General features: G+C 35.8%; 1 protein-coding gene across 1 annotated transcript in view; it reads left to right on the plus strand.

Annotated features, from left to right (window-relative positions):
* Positions 1-20405, plus strand: part of IL1RAPL1 (interleukin 1 receptor accessory protein like 1) — a 1371738-nt gene that overhangs the window by 1308968 nt on the left and 42365 nt on the right. Inside the window, exons 7-8 of the mRNA XM_008959191.5 lie at positions 16612-16744; positions 19075-19220. Of these exons, the coding sequence (XP_008957439.2) occupies positions 16612-16744; positions 19075-19220 (279 nt within the window). The remainder of the gene's footprint in view (positions 1-16611; positions 16745-19074; positions 19221-20405) is intronic.

The following is a 20405-nucleotide window of genomic DNA, read 5'->3' on the forward strand; positions in this document are numbered from 1 at the left end:
ATGGCGACTAACAAAAATCCTTCTAGGCAGAAAAGGAGAAAACACAAAACAGTGAGTTCACTGTTACATCTTAAATAATAAACAACATGCATTAGCCATCATGATTTCCTGCACTTGCCACGTTATAAGCTTATAAAGCCTCCTAAAAATATTTCATTAGCTTTGAAAACTAATAAATCTAATGATTACAATTTATATTTTTAAAAACATAAGAAAAGCAGGTTTGTGCATAAGACCTTGAGTGTCAAGAAAGTTTAGAGAGGATAACTCATTAAAATGTACAGCGAATCATAAAATTCAATTTGAATTGAACCTTCCATTTTGGCCCAACCTATCCATGTAAAAACCAGCAAAACAAATCATTCTAAGTCACAAGCTGCTATATGTGTTTTAGAACAGATACTATTTACTATATTACCCCTAAATAAACCAAGGTCTAAGTAAATGGTTTCTAGCTTTTCTCTAGTTAAGCTCTTTCTTAAAAGGAAACTCATTCTAATTCATATTTTTCTTCTCGAAGAGGGAGCTTATATTTTTCTGTTTCTGCACTTTGAACATGAGTATTGTGGGAAAGTATTAGGGGATTAGCAGGAGATAAATGTGGTTTTTGTCTTCACCACTAAGTGGATCAAATTAGTGGGTATATGGTCATGATTTTATTCTGCCACACTATGACCTGTGAGACAAGGTGGAAAAAGTAGATTCTAGAGGCACTGATGGATACAGGCTAAGCTGGGTAACAAGGATACCCCAAAATGTAATGTCTTTGATCAAATTGAAGTATATTTCTCTCGATAAATAAACCAATAGCTAGCAGCCCCAGACCAGTCAGGTGATTCCATTCAATTAAGTCATTCAGGGACTCAAGTCCCTTATATGTTGTTGCTCCCCATTTTTTTCCTCGTATTTCTGGTAGAAGCCAGTTCACTGATACATCTGCTTTCCAGTCTGCAGGAAAGGGAAAAATAAACTCCAGGGCATGCAGCTTTATCATAAAGGAAATGACCAGGAAATTGCACACATCACTTCTTCATACATCTCGTTGACCCGGTGTCAGGCACATGGCCACATTTAGCTGCAAGAGAAGCTAAGAAATGTGGTCTATAACTGGGTAGCCACGTGCTTACCTAAAATTCTAGGGACTATACTACTAAAAGGAAGAAAGGACTAATAGACACTGGGACACAGTTAGTGGTCTCTGCCTCAAGAGGTATCAGCCAGGGTTTGGAGATGACATATTAAGCACAAAAAGATAGATAAGGCAATGTATGGACAGGGTCTGTTCAAGAGAATCACAACTTATTTGTAACAGTGGTGGTCACTTACATTTGAATAAACTGCTAGGGGTATTTCACTTTCACCACCACTAATATTCTTTACTTTCCTCCTTCTTTCATTTTTCTTTCTGTCTTGCTCCTCCTTTTCATATTCCAATTTCCCCCCCCATATTTTTCCTTTTTGTTTCAACTGCTCATGATACTGAGGTCTAAAGAATTTACTGAGTAATGACCACAGATGTATGCTTTCTTTATGCATTTTTAATGGCTGATTTAAATATACTTGGAGGCTAAAAATGCAATAATTTGCTTTAAATGTGTAGGACTCTGGAAAGATGAGAAAGCACTGTAAGAGTTAAATAAATCAAGAAAGGATTTGGAATAGTGACTATGTAATTAAAAGAGCAGAAATAAAGGATGTGCCTTATCAAGATATAATCACAAATATTGGAGGATAAAAAGACCTCTGTATTAAAACCTAAAGATATCTGCATTACAAAAAATGTTCACTTTGTGGATGACTTGAAAAACTTTCGAAATGAGTAAAATTATAAGCAGATCTGATGTTTTTGTCAGAAAGCAAATCACGAGGTACTCCTTCCATCCACTCAACTCAAGGGTAACAATGGCTGTACTTTCTGCCCTTCATCATCACCAGGAGTTTCTGAGTAGCCTTTTAGAGCAAATCAATTTCCTGGCAGGTGAGTAATTTCTACTGTATAGTCATCATTTTCCCGCATCATTTATCTAAGACCCATCTTCTCAACACTCAGGTGCAACATCACACCTTCCCAGGGGTGAGGTCATCAAGGGCATCTGGGTGTTAACAAATGTTTGATGTTAACAAGAGGGACACCCCCTCTTCTGGCTGGTGTCCACCGATTGTTCTAGGCACCATGAACTTTTGTTTCATGCAGGTAGAAAACAGCCATCAAGAGCTAAAATTTGAGCCCTTACAAGAATCTTTTTACTACCCAGCACAATGTGGTAATAATATTCCCATTTCTCAGGCCCTTTTCCTTCAAGTGAATAAGATTTCCTCTCTATTCTAGAGGAGCCATGCTACTGCCTCTCTTCATTTGATTACTGTGGGAAATCCCCCAGCAGCTTATTCCAAGTTCACTGCGCAGCCCTCTGATTCCTGAAAGGCATAATTTGGCCTAACTTGATATATATACTATATATCATCACTTACAGTAATGTTTGTCCCATAATAGTAATACTACTACTACTACTACTAATAATTGCTAACAATGAGTGAGCACTCACCATGGGTACTATAAATTTATATTAACTTAATTAACTCCAAGTTATTTGTTGTTACTTAAATTCTCTTATAATCTATTGATCAAACAATTGAGTTGCTTTGTTCCTAAAAGCTACAAAAATATATAGTAATGTAGTATAAAATCTATTTTCATAAAGAAATCTGACACTACAGCTGAATTATGGTTAGCAAATTTAAAATTCATACCTTGTTTTCCCCTTGTGATTTTGTCTCCTTGAAATTTGAGCAGATGTTGTTGTATCTTGCAGCAATCACATCCTCAACTATGAGCTTAATATAACGTACCCCTTTCATTACTTTTCCTTTCTTTTAGAATTCTTAGATAAATCTCTGATTTCCAAAGAACTATCTGTGCTTTGATATTGGCAACTATTATCTGCTGTAGGTCCTAGTACTTATTTAGGTAAAAGATCTTAATGAAGTTCCAACGAACTTCATTTGTCTCCGTGTGTGTGTGTGTGTGTGTGTGTGTGTGTGTGTGTGTGAGAGAGAGAGAGAGAGAGAGAGAGAGAGACAAAGAAATTCTTCTCTTTTTTCATTTCTGAATAAAGCTTTCTAGAAGAGCCATTCAGTGTAACTAATGACAAAAGATAAATATGTTTTGTAAACCACTTTGCTTTTATCTTAAATGGGGAGTCTTCGGCAAAACATTTATCTTTACCATGACCGTAGAGTAATTTTAATATACATGATTAATGGTGCAAATGAAATTAAAATCCCCCTACTATTCAACATCTTAGTTAAGAACAAAATGCTCACTATTTCCTAATTGCAAAGAGTAAAATGTCTGGATGTTGATGCTTTTTAATTAGAGGAGAATTTTCTTTTTAATTAAAAAAAGAGAGCTTTTTTATTTTTCAATAAGTTAGAGAGTGTCCTCTAGTGGAGAGAGACTCTGATCTCATAGTTTTAGAAATGGCTATATGATACCCAGTTAGAACTGTGCTCCACTTAGCTGATTGGAATCTACTGGTTGAACGGAAAAAGTATTGTTTTTCCTCTGAGACCCCTCAAATCACGGCCTAGTTAAAAGGCTGCAGTGTGACAAGCATTGTTCTCATTTTAGATAGGAATGATTTTTTATGATCAATTTTAGCATGCTTCCTTCTGAACCTGTTGAGGTTGAGCTGACTGTGCACCTTTCTGCCAAAAAGGAGGCAGAAGCATTTAGTGCAATTTACTGTGGCTTTTACAGGTATCAACTGGAGGCAGCAAGAATACCATTGTCTTCAGGCCTACAGCCCTGGCTGACTGATATATTTGATGTGTGCAGATCCCTAGGCCATAGCTTAAATTTGTTTCTTTTATTATTTGAAGGAAAACAAAGCAACAAAATTGAGAGACAAATTAAATAAAGGTCTCTCTTCTCCTTAACTTGTCGAATTCTAATGCTAATTTCCGGTATTTCTGGTTAAATGTGCTAAGCAGTCTCAGCTCTATCACTTGTGTATCAGAGATGAGAGGTGGAGGAGTTTTTTCAGTATCTAAATGGAAGAGGGTACGGAAGAGCTGTGGTGGTTGGCTCTCTGAATCACATACTAGAATTGCCTTATCAGAAATTGCTTACTACAGCAAATTAGAGACTGAAAGAAAAGAACGATAGTTGCTCTTGATAACAAGCTAAATAGCTTGGACTTAAATAAAGATAAAAATTTTATTGCTGATTCTTTTTTTAATTTTAATTTTAATTTTTTAAGTTCTGGGATACATGTGCAGAACGTGCAGGTTTGTTACATAGGTATACATGTGCCATGGTGGTTTGCTGCACCCATCAACCCGTCATCTAGGTTTTAAGCCCCGCATGCATTAGGTATTATTTATCCTAATGCTCTCCCTCCCTTTGCCCCCAACCCCGACAGGCCCCAGTGTGTGATGTTCCCCTCCCTATTCCATGTGCTCTCATTTTTCAGCTCACACTTATCAGTGAGAACATGCAGTGTTTGGTTTTCTGTTCCTGTGTTAGTTTGCTGAGGATGATGGCTTCCAGCTTCATCCATGTCCCTGCAAAGGACATGATCTCATTCCTTTTTTATGGCTGCATAGTATTCCATGGTGTATCTGTGCCACATTTTCTTTTTCCAGTCTATCATTGATGGGCATTTGGGTTGCTTCCAAGTCTTTGCTATTGTAAATAGTGCTGCAGTACACATACGTGTGCATGCATCTTTATAGTAGAATGATTTATAATCCTTTGGGTATATACCCAATAATGGGATTGCTGGGTCAAGTGGTATTTCTGGTTCTAGATCCTTGAGGAATCGCCACACTGTCTTCCACAATGGTTGAACTAATTTACACTCCCACCAACAGAGTGAAAGCATTCCTATTTCTCCACAGCCTAGCCAGCATCTATTGTTTCCTGACTACTTAATAATCGCCATTCTGAATGGTGTGAGATGGTATCTCGTTGTGGTTTTGATTTGCATTTCTCTAATGATCAGTGATAATGAGCTTTTTTCATATGTTTGTTGACTGCATAAATGTCTTCTTTTGAGAAGTGTCTGTTCATATCCTTTGCCCACTTTTTGATGGGGTTTTTTTTTTCTTGTAAATTTGTTTAAGTTCCTTGTAGATTCTGGATATTAGACCTTTGTCAGATGGGTAGATTGAACTTTCTCCCATTCTGTAGGTTGCCTGTTCACTCTAATACTAGTTTCTTTTGTTGTGCAGAAGCTCTTTAGTTTAATTAGATCCCATTTGTCAATTTTGGCTTTTTTTGCAATTGCTTTGGTGTTTTAGTCATGAAGTCTTTGCCCATGCCTATGTCCTGTATGGTATTGCCTAGGTTTTCTTCTAGGGTTTTTATGGTTTTGGGTCTAACATTTAAGTCTTTAATCCGTCTCGAGTTGATTTTTGTATAAAGGTGTAAGGAAGGGGTCCAGATTCAGTTTTCTGCATATGGCTAGCCAGTTTTCCTAGCACCATTTATTGAACAGGGAATCCTTTCCCCATTGCTTGTTGCTGATTTTTATATTTGAAAAAAAGGGGGATAAGGAGAGTGTTGATAAAATCCTTCAGTAATCCAACAAATGTCAGAGCCATAATGAGCAATAAGGCAAATATATTCCTTTTTATAGATAATTTTCAGAAACATGTATAGTCGTGACTCTCACACAGATGGAAGAATGAATACATGTTAAAAAATTTTTTGCTGATGTGATATGAGGGGACCAAGCAGATGTTATGACCAGTTCAAAGGAAATATCAAAGCAGCAGATTTACACAGATTAAAGAAATGTTGAGATGAATTGTAAATGGAGACAAAATTGTTTTTTTCCCCAGGTTATAGGGGGGATAGGAGAGGTGAGTCAATTAAATCACTATCAGACAGGAGAGAATTTGTACCCCTATCAGTGTCCTACATTTTACAGAGTCAAAATATAGTTCAAAGACAGTAAAAAAGCCTTTGGGAGGCCGAGGCAGGTGGATCACGAGGTCAGGAGATCGAGACCATCCTGGCTAACACGGTGAAACCCCATCTCTACTAAAATACAAACAATCAGCCGGGCGTCGTGGCGGGCTCCTGTAGTCCCAGCTACTTGGGAGGCTGAGACAGGAGAATGGCGTGAACCCGGGAGGCGGAGCTTGCAGTGAGACCAGATCGCGCCACTGCACTCCAGCCTGGGTGATAGAGCGAGACTCTGTCTCAAAAAAACAAACAAACAAACAACAACAAAAAAAAACATAAAAAAGCAAGAATCCAATAATCTGGAAGGGTGTGCCATAGACCAATGAGTAGTTTTCCAATGAAAGATATTTCTTTCTACATAACTTTGTAAATATATATATATTTCTGTAGCCTGGTTGGGTTGCCAGTGACCCAGTTTTATATCCTACTTTCTTGTCTACACCAGCTACTTCTCTACCTACAACTGCCATTATTGTGAACCCTCTTTCTCTTTCCTCTTCTCCAGCCTCCCTGTCCTTGCTTCCTGCTTACAGGACCTGCCCTAATATTTTTCAGTTTTGTTGCTTTTCTGAGCCCCAGTTCCACTTTAAACAAATTCCAAGGTAAAAACAAATTGTTCTGGACAGTTAACTGTAATCACTTGCATGAAAAATCACCTGAGGGTGCTTGTTAAAAATTCAAATCCCTGGAACTCTCCAGACTTGACTTGCTGAATCTAAATCTGGTGGGGGTTGGAGGTAAATTTTTTGACAATAAATTTGGAACTCACTGACTTAAGTAAAATAAGAAAAAAATGTAACATCTAAGCCATATGACTCTAAGCTAAATGACATTGTAGAATATATGGGAGTATAAAATAAAAACTGATATGAAAGTTAGTGGAAATATGCAAGAAAAAGCAAAGTTAATGGTAGCATTAGTAATTGCTAGTAATAACTTTCCCTAAAGTTCCTATCACAATCTATCTAGCACTAATTATTTTCAAGTTGAATATCTGGAATGTCAATCTATTAATTTTTTAATGTCCATTCTAGATGCTATGCTAAGTGAGTTTTAAAATTATTTTTCCTTTTTAATTGAAAGCATACCCAGACACACATTAAATAAACACAAAAAATAAAAATTCATAATCATTCTGTTTTTTTGTATCACTTTCCATTCTACTGAATTTTACTAATTATAAATTTAAATCTTTTAATCTTGAACTTGTTATTTCTAGACTTCAATTTTAAGAAATTATTTTTCCTCCACATATTTATAAAATATATACTTTCTCCTATATAGTATATTTATTTCATAGTAATATTTAACTCTAATAAATCCCACATTTATTTTTCTGTATTATATGAAACTAATTTTTGTTTTTAGAACATAATGCAATTCTGATAACTCATTGCCTGGAGTTAAATCTGGTACCATATCTGAGCACTACAATTGATTTCAAAGAGTTGTATCACTGCCTGCGGGATAAACATGATGTTGTTTTTTTATAATTGTTTTAAAATACATTTTGCTCTTTGTTTAGACCAACAACGTAATGTCCAGATCTATCATCATTCCACTTCTTTAGGATAGTTGTTGACAATATCCACCTACTTAAATTTCTAAATAAATATAGATTTTGTTGAGTTCTACATCTTATTGGACTTTTATTAGCATTAGCATTACATCTAAAATGTAACTTGGGAATGGATTTGTTTAATTGTTTGTTTATTGCTAGTATAAATAGGATCTCTTCTATTTTCTAATTAGTAACTGTAGAAATCATGGATGATAATGATTTCTAAATATCATAGACCATAACTAACTACGGAGTTTCTTCTTAAGGCTGGCAAAACTATGATAAAAATCAGTGTCTCTTAGAGAATAAGATTAAAAAAATTTAAATCACATTAACTATAGCTAAACTGTAAGTACATTAAATTAATTGCTACAAATCATGTAGTTTAAAAAAACCCCTCAAATTTGCCAGATTTACAAACTTACCCCACTATGGAAAACTGGCTTTCTTCTGAATTGCCTTCATCAATTATTTATTGCTGCAGGGTTGCAATAGGCTGAGGTAGATGCTCTTATCGAGTATCTAATATTTCATATTAGGCAGATAGTGTTTCATTTTTAAATTTCAAGCCTTGTGCCTGTAATCACAGCTACTCAGGAGAGGGGAAGACCGCTTGAGCCCAGGAGTTCAAGACCAGGCTGGGTAAGATAGCAAGACCCCATTTCAAAAATATATATATATAAGCAAACTTTTAATAATTTTAGAATCTATGCTCTTAAGACCCACATTCTCTCTTGGTTTTATTTTGCATATTCTCTTTTGAGTTTCTTAAGGGTATTTTTGTCTGGACCTAAAGTTCTATCCAAATATATTGAAAAAAATGGGTAGCCCCTCCTTTGAGAATTACCACATAGACTCCATTTGATCTATAGGATAGTGAGTCTTATTTTTACATGATTATATTTTGTTTAAAATAACTCAAACTATAGAGAATTTTATATTTTGGAATACCAATACAAAAGAATGTTATATCAAAAGGACAAATTTTTAAATTTTGCTAGTAAGTGATTACAATATATGTCTTAGATTTGAATATTTAAAATAACTTTTTAAAAAGTCAAAATATAGGGCTTTTTAATTGGTTAAGTATGCAATCAGGTTATCTTCAAACAATGTTTTTATTGAAATTGGTTCAATATATGAAGCCTTTATTTGGCAATTTTCATCTTTATGCACTTTCCAAATGTTAGCTAGTTAATCTGCTTAACAATATTCCATTAAACAGTTGTACACATTTTATGTTCATACACTCCTATAAACTTTAACAATAATAATAATAATAATGCTTTTATCAGCTTTTTAAAACATCTCATTGCTTTGTTATATCCTATTGTATTAGTAAAACTTCTAAAACATTATCATATTAAAAGAATGCTGGCCAGGTGCAGTGGCTCATGCCTGTAATCCCAGCACTTTGGGAGGCCAAGGTGGGAGGATTACTTAAGCCCAGAAGTTTGAGACTAGCCTGGGCAACATAGGGAGACCCTGTCTCTATTTAAAAATAAAATAAAAAATTAGCTAGGCACACCAACCTGGGTGACAAAGCTAGACCCTGTCTCAAAAAATTAGCCAGGCATGGTTACACATGCCTATAGTTCCAGCTACCCGGGAGGATGAGGTGAGAGGATTGCTTGAGCTCGGGAGGTTGAAGCTGCAGTGAACCGTGATTGTTTCACTGCACTCCAGCCTGAGCAACAGAGTGAGACCCTATCTCAAAACAAACAAACAAAAAACTGAAAAGAATGCTAGTAGGCACATTTCTATATACCAACAACATCCAAGCTGAGTGCCAAATCAAGAATGCAATCCCATTCACAATAGCCACAAAAAATAAAATAAAATGCCTAGAAATACAGCTAGCCAGGAGGGTGAAATATCTCTACAATAAAAATTACAAAACACTGCTGAAAGAAATCAGTGATGACACAAACAAATGGAAAAACATTCCACACTCATAGATAAAAATAATCAATATTGTTAAAATGGCCATACTGCCCACAACAGTTTAAAGTTTCAGTGCTATTATTAAAAAGTCAAAACATAACAGATGCTGGCAAGTTTGTGAAGAAAAGGGAACACTTATATACTGCTGGTGGGAATGTAAATTAGTTCAGCCACTGTGGAAAGCAGTTTGATTTCTCAAAGAACTTAGAGCTACCATTGGACCCAGCATCCCATTTTTGGGTATATACCCAAAGGAATATAAATTTTTTTTTTTTACCATAAAGACACATGCATGCGTATGTTTATTGCAGCACTATTCACAATAGCAGACATGGAATCAACCTAGATGCACATCAATGGTAGACTAGATAAAGAAAACATGGTTTATATACACCATGGAATACTATGCAGCCATCAAAAAGAATGATATCATGTCCTTTGCAGCAACATGGATGGAGCGAGAGACCATTATTGTAAATGAAGGGAAAGAAAACCAAATACCACATGTTCTCACTTATAAGTGGAAGCTAAACATTGAGTACACAATACAGGTATACTTGAGGGTGGAGGGTAGAGGGTGAGAGGAGGCTGAGAACGGAAAAACTACCTACCAGATACCATGCTTATAACCTGGGTGATGAAATAATCTGTACACCAAATCCCTGTGACATATAATTTACCTATATAACAAACCTGCACATGTACCCCTGAAAGTAAAAATTAAAAAAAAAAATAATGCTTGTAGTCATATTTCTATTGAGTTTAAAGGAGATGATACTGTAAGTCCCATTGTATATTCTTGTTTAACATATGTTTACTTTTAAATATTTGGAATGGAATATTCTCAGTATTTCCTAATAAAGCAAGCCTCCAATAATTTATTTAGTTCCTAAAACTTGCCAAGTAAAAATATAGTCTGATTTTATAATCATACATTTTATAAATCATTTTATAAATTCATTATAGTGTTTATAACACAAAAGTAGGTAAATAAAAAGCATTTTAGGTATGATGTTGACAATTGCATGCTACGATCCAATGAGAAGGCTTTTTATCTTGATAATGTTTTCATAATTTTGAACAGTACTGGTGATTAGCAAAATAGCTATATTTAATAATAAAATTTTGGTTTAATATGAATGTTAGGGACCACAAAGAGATCCTACTTCACTCTCACTAGGATGGCTATAATCAAAGCGACAGATGCTAAGAAGTGTTGACAAGCCTGTGGAGAAACTGGAACCCTCATACATTGCTGGCAGGAATGTAAAATGGCACAGCCACTTTGAAAACCAATTTGTTATTTCTTCAAATATTTAAACATAAGATTCTCTTATGGCCTAGCAACATCACTCCTAGGTATGTACCCAAGAAAAATGAAAACATATGTCCACACAAAAACTTAGCAGCAGTATTCACAATAGCCAAAAAGTGGAAACAACCCAAATGTTCATCAGCTGATGAATGGATAAACAAAATCAACATATGGGATATATTCACACAATGGGATATTATTGATACATGCTATATAACATGAATAAACCTTGAAAACATTAAACTAAGCAAAAGAAACCAGACATAAAAGGCAATAATATTGTATGACTACATTTATACCAGATATCCATAGAGACAGAAAGTAGAAGTAGATTCATAGTTGCTAGGGGCTAAAATGGGGAGTGGCTGCCACTTGGTACAGGGTTCCTTTTTGGGATGATAAAAGTGTCCTAAAATTGATTGTGGTTCTGATTGTACAATTCTGTGCATATACAGAAAACCATGGAATTGTACAAATTCATGCTATGTGAATTGTATCTCAATAAAGCTATTAAAATATGCATACTATGTATGTAAAAAATAATTTTATAGACAGTAGCATCTGGTAAATGTTTAACACTTGGCTCTAAATGTAGTTCTGCCAAGAATACAGTTCATATTTTTGTTTACATTAGCTAATAAAACAATGGAGGTGCATATCAGAACTTTACTCACTCATCAGTGATGTAAATGAGTTCTTTGCGGAATCAAATTTTAGTAGGAGAATATTTTCTTGATGTTTGTGCTATTCCCAATATGGCAGCTATAGACACGACATACTTTTAATTTAACCTGCATTATTAACATTTTCCCTGTCATGTTTTAAGTACAGTCAGTCAACAAAACAATAAATCATAGCCTGATTTGTAGCATTTGCCAATGTATGGAGTAAATACTCCCCCTATAGTCTTTTTCAAGCTACCAACATAATGTCATTAAACATATAGTTGAGAAGAGATGTGCAGTAGTACACTATTGTATAGTATTTCCACCATACGGATACTATAGCTGTAAACAATCTCAAACGATGAGTGAATGAATGGTAAAATGTAGCAAAATAATTTGGAAGTTTTGAGTATCTATTATTTTTGTTTTTAATTTTTTTTGTATTTCTATAATTTAATTTTCAATGACTGTGCTTAACAGCCTGCTCACAGAATTTCTGAAAATGTGGTAACTGACTTTTGCAAGCTGGTGTGTGGAATACCACCACTGAAATAATACCTGAATGAGGAGGCTCTGTACTTACAATGTGAAGCCTAGTTTACACGATAAATTTGGCCTGTGGAGACATGTAGACATGTAGCCTTTAATTAATGAAGCTTTAAAAAAAGGGAAACAAGGTAAAATGAAAGTTCAAAAGATATTAAGCAGGTTATTCATTAATTTGAGATTATGTATTGAGTTCTTAATATATTCAAGATGCTGTAATGGGTCCTGGTAATACGAAGGTAAATAAAGATATAATTTCTGCCTTTGGGGAATGCATAGTCAAGTTGCTGGGCTAGATATGTGAGCAAAGCAGATATTGAAAGGACTATATTATGATAAAACAGAAATATGTTCCAAAGTCTATGGAGAAAGGAGAAGAGAAGGAGGAAGAAAAATTAAATGAGTATTTTTTGAAAGTGCAGGCCTGCATTTTGGAAGAAGTTTCATTTGAATTGGATTTAATGGAGGAAGCGTGTATTAGGTGAAAATGAGAATTTAAAGCAAAGAATATAGGCTTAAATAAAATCAAGAGACTATAAAATGGAATATGAATGGGTGACTCCCAAAATTCAGATGCTAAAAACCTGTTGTGTAATTGGCATATCCTAGTTCATTGGCCAAAGGTACAAACACAGTCCCATCATTTATTACTTTCATAACTACTATTTATCCTTTTTAATCCTTATTTGCCCTTATTTGGTGGACATACATCACTTATTCCTAAGCTCCACCCTGCTCCATGAATTTCTATCAAGTCCTGGTTCTTATTGAGATTCAGAGGAAAGGATAATAGTCCTTCATTCCCACTTTCAAACACAAGGTAATACAGTTGGGTTCCAACGTCACAGCTCTCTGACACAGGTGTGATTAATTACTTTTTCCCAATAAATAGTACCTGGTGAATCCAGCTTTTCTCCACAACACTAAGGCCCCTGGTTAGAGACTCAGGTGTGAGCTTGACCTCACCTGGCCTGCTCTCAGAATTGACTCCATTGGACTCCTAGTGTCTAGGCTGTGAGCAGAGCAATGCATAAGAAGTGAAGTGGTAACTTTGCTTAGCTGCACAAATTTGTACAATTAAGAGAAACCACTGAAAAGCCTCTTCACAGAACAAAGCACTGCTCAAATTGACTTTCTGTTCTGCCTATATTGAGAAGCAACTGGCAGTTCCCAGATCTCTTTCTCTGTGTGGGTGACACAGTGATACACACACACACACACACACACACACACATATATATATACACATATATGTATACATACATACACACATATATGTATACATATATACACATATATATACATATATATAGAGAAAAATATATATATATTTTCTGCCTTAACAGGATTCCTACTTAATGTCTGGTTTAAGAGGTTCCCTATTATCACATTGATAAAAAGCAGAGTGTTCTGTAGTTACTGCTACCACCTATGCTTTATCACTTTAAGAAATTATGTGGAAATAATCTGATCTTTGCAGTGCTTATTCCTTATGTGATCCCAGAGTATTGTAACATTCTCAATCCTTGATTCTGTCTGATCCAATCTCAGGTTTGAAAATACAGTAAGATTGTTCTCTTTAGAATAGAGATGTGATTGCGTCAGTCTCCTATTTGAAATCTTCCCTCAACTTCCCATTGCCCTGAAATGGAAGTCTCACATTTTCCACATGCCATACAGAGAACAGCGCTGCTCCTGCTCTTGCGTCATCAGGGTCCATTCTTCTCCTAATCTTCCCTCTACTTGCCCCTCGTCTACACTTTAGGTTCAGCCCCTTCAAAATTATTTTATTTTCCCCAAAGCTCCCAGGCTTTTCCTCACTCATGCTCTTTCCTCTCTGTCCAGAGTGTTTTTCTATTCTTCTCTCCACCCTCTTCTATTCCTTCCTTGAATTTCACTGTCTGACCCACAGCAAGCCCATCTCAAGACTGGTTAGAGTTCTCCTAGGTGTCCCCATAGCACTGTAGATACACTCAGTACTGGAGCCCCAGGCAGGGTGGGGTAGTCAAAGAACAGGTGAACCAAGATGGCTGAGAAAGCAGATTGCTTCTTACATGGGTGCAGAAGCCATTTTTTAGGTGTGGCAGCACAAGGCCTGCAGGTAAAAGAAATGAATTATAAAATTATGAAAAATAAAAGTGAATAAAAATGAATTTCACAGTTGATGTCGGAAAGAAAGGAGGGTGACGTGAGACAGTAATTCAGGTTCCAATGAGGAGGTCAATCGGCCTCTCTGCTAAGGAATGTCAGATTCCTTATTTATGATTTTTAAGGTCCCATATTTACTAAAATTGTAATGGAAAATTAGGCAATACCTGGAGATTTCTATTTATGAGTTCCAGGCATTAAGTCCCACCTAAAAACTTAAACTTGGTCTTATAAAAGACAGTATAAATTATTAATATATACATTTTTAAAACTGTAATACATCTTGATTCCATTAGCATATAATGTTAATCATCATACTAGGTAGTATTTTGAGACTTATTATTGAATTCGTGACTACCTTGGCACTATAACAGATAGTCCTGGTACAAAAAAAACAAAAACAAAAACAAAAACAGTGCTCTTATAAAAATGTAAACACAAAGAATATTTGATTTGAAACTGTTTTGTAATGTTGGTTGACACTTGCCGTAGAAATCTGCAATTCATTTTCAATCAATGGAATTGACATTTATTCATTTTGTAATGTAAATATTCTCTAAAGGAGAGGGAATTTTATATTAAAATATTTCTGTACAAAGATTAATAATAAAGAAACCTCCTTGGAGCCTCAGTTTGCCTCTTAAAAGTTTGTAGATATTTTCTGGACTTGCCTTATCTGGTCATCAGTGATGACTATTACATAAAAAATCCGGCTGGGCGTGGTGGCTCACGCCTGTAATCCTAGCACTTTGGGAGGCCAAGGCGGGCAGATCACGAGGTCAGTAGTTCAAGACCAGCCTGGCCAACATGGTGAAACCCCGTCTCTACTAAAAACACAAAAATAAATTAGTCGGGCGTGGTGGCACGTGCCTGTAATCCCAGCTACTCCAGAGGCCGAGCAGGAGAATTGCTTAAACCCGGGAGGCAGAGGCTGCAGTGAGCCAAGATCGCATCCCTGCGTTTTAGCCTGGGCGACAGAGGAAGACTCCGTCTCTGGGTTTAGGGGCGGGGGAGGAATCCAAGTCTGTGAGGAATCTCTTGGAGAACATGCAGACATAAGCTAAAATAGAGAAGGCTATATCATGCCATATTAGAAATATTAGAAGAGCAATAATTTTCATGAATTATTCTTAACGAACATAAGAGAATACGATTTTATCCTATAAAAATTTTGTCATTGTGGAACTTGTAGAATTAAGTTACAGATACTCATGCCCTAGTTTAGAAAGATTACATGTAAGTGCATTCTGCTTTTCTCTGTGTTTATGCTGTAGAATCTCTCATAAGCAAAATTTCAAGAAATACATACTATCAACTCATAGCTTAGCCCTGAGGCTTCCAGTACTTAAGAAACCTCCTTCCTTGCTCCTTAGGATCGCAGAGTTCTCAGGGCCCTCTGGTAATATTCTTAAGTATCTATGGCTACCACAAATTGAGAGTTTGCTTACTTCAAATGCCAGCAAAGGTGTTGCTTTTTCATTTTCAGCCCCTCACGTGGTGCCCACCCCTGAGAGTTCCTTTGCCCCAGTCCAGACTTACAAGACCCCATCTTATCCCTCAATTTCTGGTTCCATTTAACGGTAGCAAGATCTTAAAACTAGTATCTACTGGAATATGTCAGTTCTGTAATGCTGACTGAAGCTTGAGTAAACCAGGTGCTTGTAAAGTGGCATGAAATATCCAGAAATAAACTTTACTTTCTACGGGCATTAAATTTACTTCCACCTTTTAGAAAGAGACTTCAATTTACCTTATTAAATAACTGACCAATCTGTATTCACCACTAAAACATTCTAAGTAGCATATTGAAATAAGCTAATCTTTACAGTAGTATAACTGATTTTACCTGTGATGAAAATCCCAAATATTTATTGTCACGATTTTTGTTTTTTAATGTGTTTTTCTACCTATGTGTTAGCTTCTTTAATTCAAATGTTATTCTCTATGAATTAAAAATATTTTAATAGCATTCTCTTAGGATCTTGCGTTTATGGTTCCTTTTTCTTTGCAGCCAAAGATTTTCTATCTCCCACATTCGAGACTGAGAAACACCTTCTATCTGCCCTATAAAATCTTATAATCAGCAACGTTATGTACCCTTTGATATCATGCTTCGAGAAGGGCATATCACCTCTGTGGTATCCTTCGCAATCATTCATGACCTCAATCTAATCATGAGAAAACATCAGGCAAACCGAACGGGAAAAATGTTCTGTACAATAGCCGACCAGTCCTCTTGGAAATTTTACAAGTAACTCACATTCCATTAAACAAGCCATGTTGTCGAAAGCACACATTCTATCAATTTGACAAAGATTGAAAATCCCTGAAAAATTATTCTTTTAGAAAGATATTTTATTAAATCAATGAAAAGTGATCAAAATGTTACCTGTCAGTTTGCCTAAAATAAGTGTGAACAAATAGTTTTATAACACTTTTCCATCACTTCTCTCTGCAGGTGACTCTGCTAATCTAACCTGCAGAGCTTTCTTTGGGTACAGCGGAGATGTCAGTCCTTTAATTTACTGGATGAAAGGAGAAAAATTTATTGAAGATCTGGATGAAAATCGAGTTTGGGAAAGTGACATTAGGTAATTTTTTTTTCTTTTAACCTGTATAGTCAAGATTAACATTTACTCCATTAGTGAATAGAAAGTAAGCTGAAAGGATTTTTTGTTTTACTAGTATCATAATAAAAATACTACAATATTTAATGATAAAGAAGCAAAACACTGTTAACAGACTTACTATGGAATTGCAAAACATGAATGCCATTTGCAAAGAATTTAAGAAAAATAACGAAGATTGTTCATTAAGCCACATACTGAGTGCGGCTGGGGGTGGTGGCTCTCGCCTGTAATCCCAGCACTTTGGGAGGTCAGATTGGGCGGATTGCTTGAGGCCAAGAGTTTGAGACTAGCTTGGCCAACATGGAGAAACGTTGTCTGTACTAAAAATACAAAAATTAGCCAGGCATGGTGGTGCGTGCCTATTGTCCCGGCTACTCGGGAGGCTGAGGCATGAGAATCACTTGAACCTGGGAGGCAGAGGCTGCAGTGAGCCAAGATTCTGCCACTGCACTCCAGCCTGAACAACAGAGTGAGACTCTGTCTCCAAAAAAAAAAAAAAAAAAAATATATATATATATATATATAGTGAGATCAAAATACCATAAAATATAGAAAATGTTAGTGTACTTTTTGTATATGAGACCTTTAAAAAAAAAAAATGTTCTTTGGGAGGCCGAGGTGGGCGGATCACCTGAGGTCAAGAGTTTGAGACCAGCCTGGCCAACATGGTGAACCCTGTCTCTACTGAAAATACAAAATTAGCCGGGCATGGTGGTGGGCGCCTGTAGTCCCAGCTACTCGGGAGGCTGAGGCAGGAGAATCACCTGAACCTGGGAGGTGGAGGTTGCAGTGAGCCGAGATCGCACCATTGCACTGCAGCCTGGGCAACAAGAGCGAAACTCTGTCTCAAAAAAAAAAAAAAAAATTTCACAGGAAACATTAACAAGGTACAGGGACTCAAGCAAACACAATCTCTGTCATTTCCTGCTATGTATTTTTACATATTTGAGCCACCAAGTGGAATATAAGCTTTTGATGGTAGTGATAAGGATACACAAAATGTTTTTATCGTCTTTCTTAGTCTGACTTTAAGGTCGAAATATTTGTATAGTGGGAATGATAACATGAAAATATTTGAAGGCATAATGCCTAAGCCCCTTTTTTGTTCAATGTGTTTACTTATTTATTCATTTAAGTATCAATTATAATTCATTCAATGCTAGCTGTAATTATGCTTTGGCATAGATACTTATTTTTAATCATAATGTAAATATGCAAGAACGTTAATAATAATAAGTAAGTTACAACCACATCAAAATGATGATTACTTCTAAACATACTCCCATCTAAAGATTGCATCTTCTGGGTATATACAAACATTTTAATCATGGTCCCCCATTCTAAATGTCAAGACTTTTAAAACTTTATCAAAGGTAAAAAAGAAAATGATTTTCAATAGAAAAATAAGACATTTTCTATTGGGACCTTCTTTCTGGCAACAAATACATAAGAATATTCTACTCTAGAATGCCCCAGTGGGATTCCAGAAGGCTAGATGGACAATTGTCTAATATGTACTAAAACATTTTTCTGCTGATTTTCGTATTTAAAACTTCACTCTTATCTTTTACCCATGGTCTATGAAATGCTAAAATAAATGAAGGACAATTAACTTCCTAACTTTTACCCCCTCTGGCTTTGTGTGTGTTCAGGGAAGTTTCTAGAAAGGTAGTTTAATTCTGCATTTAAAAATGTTGAACAGAGATGACAACGAGGTTAGTGAGCATTTACCATTAATTTTAATGTCAGAGTTAAATACTTTACCAGAACTTTTAGTCTACAGGTTTATAATTTCACATTCCTTCAAAAACAGGCAATTTGTTAGTATCATTAACAAAAGTCAGACTGAACATTTCAACTGAAATGTCAAAATAGCTCAGAAATTTTCTTTTCTTTTTTAAAAAATTAACCTGACATGTAATTAGGCCTTCAGCCTGAGACATTAGAATTTTTATCTCAACTTACATAATATTTCTTCTTAAAGGGAAAGCAATTTGTAAACTTTTTCTTCAAGGTCTTTCTCACCTCTTTATTATGACAGTGTGATTGTCCTGCTAAGGGAGATAATTAACTGCAACTTCATTAGCATCTACAAAGACAAGCTTCCTCATTACAAGTGAAGAAGAAAAGGGCATAATTTAATTAACACAGCATCAATTCATAGCCAAATTAGAAGCACAGATTTTGTAGGTAGTTTTACATCAGATTCGGATTCATCTACATTTCTTTCTTGTTTCTGTATGTGTCTGTCTGTGTGGATTTTTGTTTTGTTTTGTTGCTTTACATTTTAGAATTCTTAAGGAGCATCTTGGGGAACAGGAAGTTTCCATCTCATTAATTGTGGACTCTGTGGAAGAAGGTGACTTGGGAAATTACTCCTGTTATGTTGAAAATGGAAATGGACGTCGACACGCCAGCGTTCTCCTTCATAAACGAGGTGAGTGTAACCTTCTAAGCTTCGGTGGTCAACTGAATGTATGATGGGAGAAAAAATCATTGGGAACCAAGAAACAAATTTAGTTTTGTTTTTCTCCACAAAGTTCTCCTAAATAAAATAATCATATTTGCATTAGAGCCACCGAGGCAAACAGCACAGTAGATGGGTGAGTAACTGAGTCTCTAAAATCAAATTTGGATTCCTTGCTCTTCTTTAATACCAACTGTGTAACTTTGGGCAAAACATTTAACTTCCCTAAGCTTTAGTTATCTGATAAATAGAATGGGGAAAATAATAGTATCAACCCTTCAGTATGTTGTCAGAATAAAATAAGACAAAAAAATGTGAAGGGCTTGACAGAGCCTATACAAGGAAAGTCGTTAAATGCTATTTATTATTATTAGAAATAGATATTAGGGGCCGGGTGCAGTGGCTCACACCTGTAATCCCAGCACTGTGGGAGGCCAAGGCAGGTGGATCACTTGAGGTCAGGAGTTCAAGACCAGCCTGGCCAACATTGTGAAACCCTGTCTCTACTAAAAATACAAAAATTAGCTGGTGGTAGTGGTGCAAGTCTGTAATCCCAGCTATTTGAGAGGCTGAGGCAGGAGAATCACTTGAGCCTGGGAGGTGGAGGTTGCGGTTAGGCGAGATTGCGCCATTGCACTCCAGCCTGGGTGACAGAGTGAGACCCTGTCTCAAAAAAAAAAAAAAAAAAGAAAAGAGAGAAAAAAAAAAAACTAAATGGTTTTAAGTCAAAGATTGTATTTCTTACTGGAAGTTTGCTCCTTTAGTGTAAGAACTGTCTGGTGAATTCCCCACTGCAGTATTTTTTGACATGTTGTTTCTGCCTTGGATAACTTTCATTTGTACAATAGTCTCCAATGATGAATAATAATGCATTCTTAAGTAAGATAAGCTGTGGTTAAGTGCAGTGTCTGTTGTGCTAACTCTGCCTCTACAGCACCCCATCACCTTTTGCATAGGGTTAAGTGCATTTAAATGTATATTGAATTGTTTGAAATAAGTGACAACTGTAAAATGTGAGCCATTCCTGTTAGTAAAATTGTTTGTGTATATTACAAGAGAAAAATAATTTTTCTACATTATGCTAAGTTAAAACTTTCTACTCTTTGGAACAAGCACACTTGATGTTCTCTTACTCAGCAAATTTACAACGATTTT

This window comes from Pan paniscus, chromosome X (genome assembly GCF_029289425.2).
Source record: "Pan paniscus chromosome X, NHGRI_mPanPan1-v2.0_pri, whole genome shotgun sequence".
Lineage (NCBI taxonomy): Eukaryota > Metazoa > Chordata > Mammalia > Primates > Hominidae > Pan > Pan paniscus.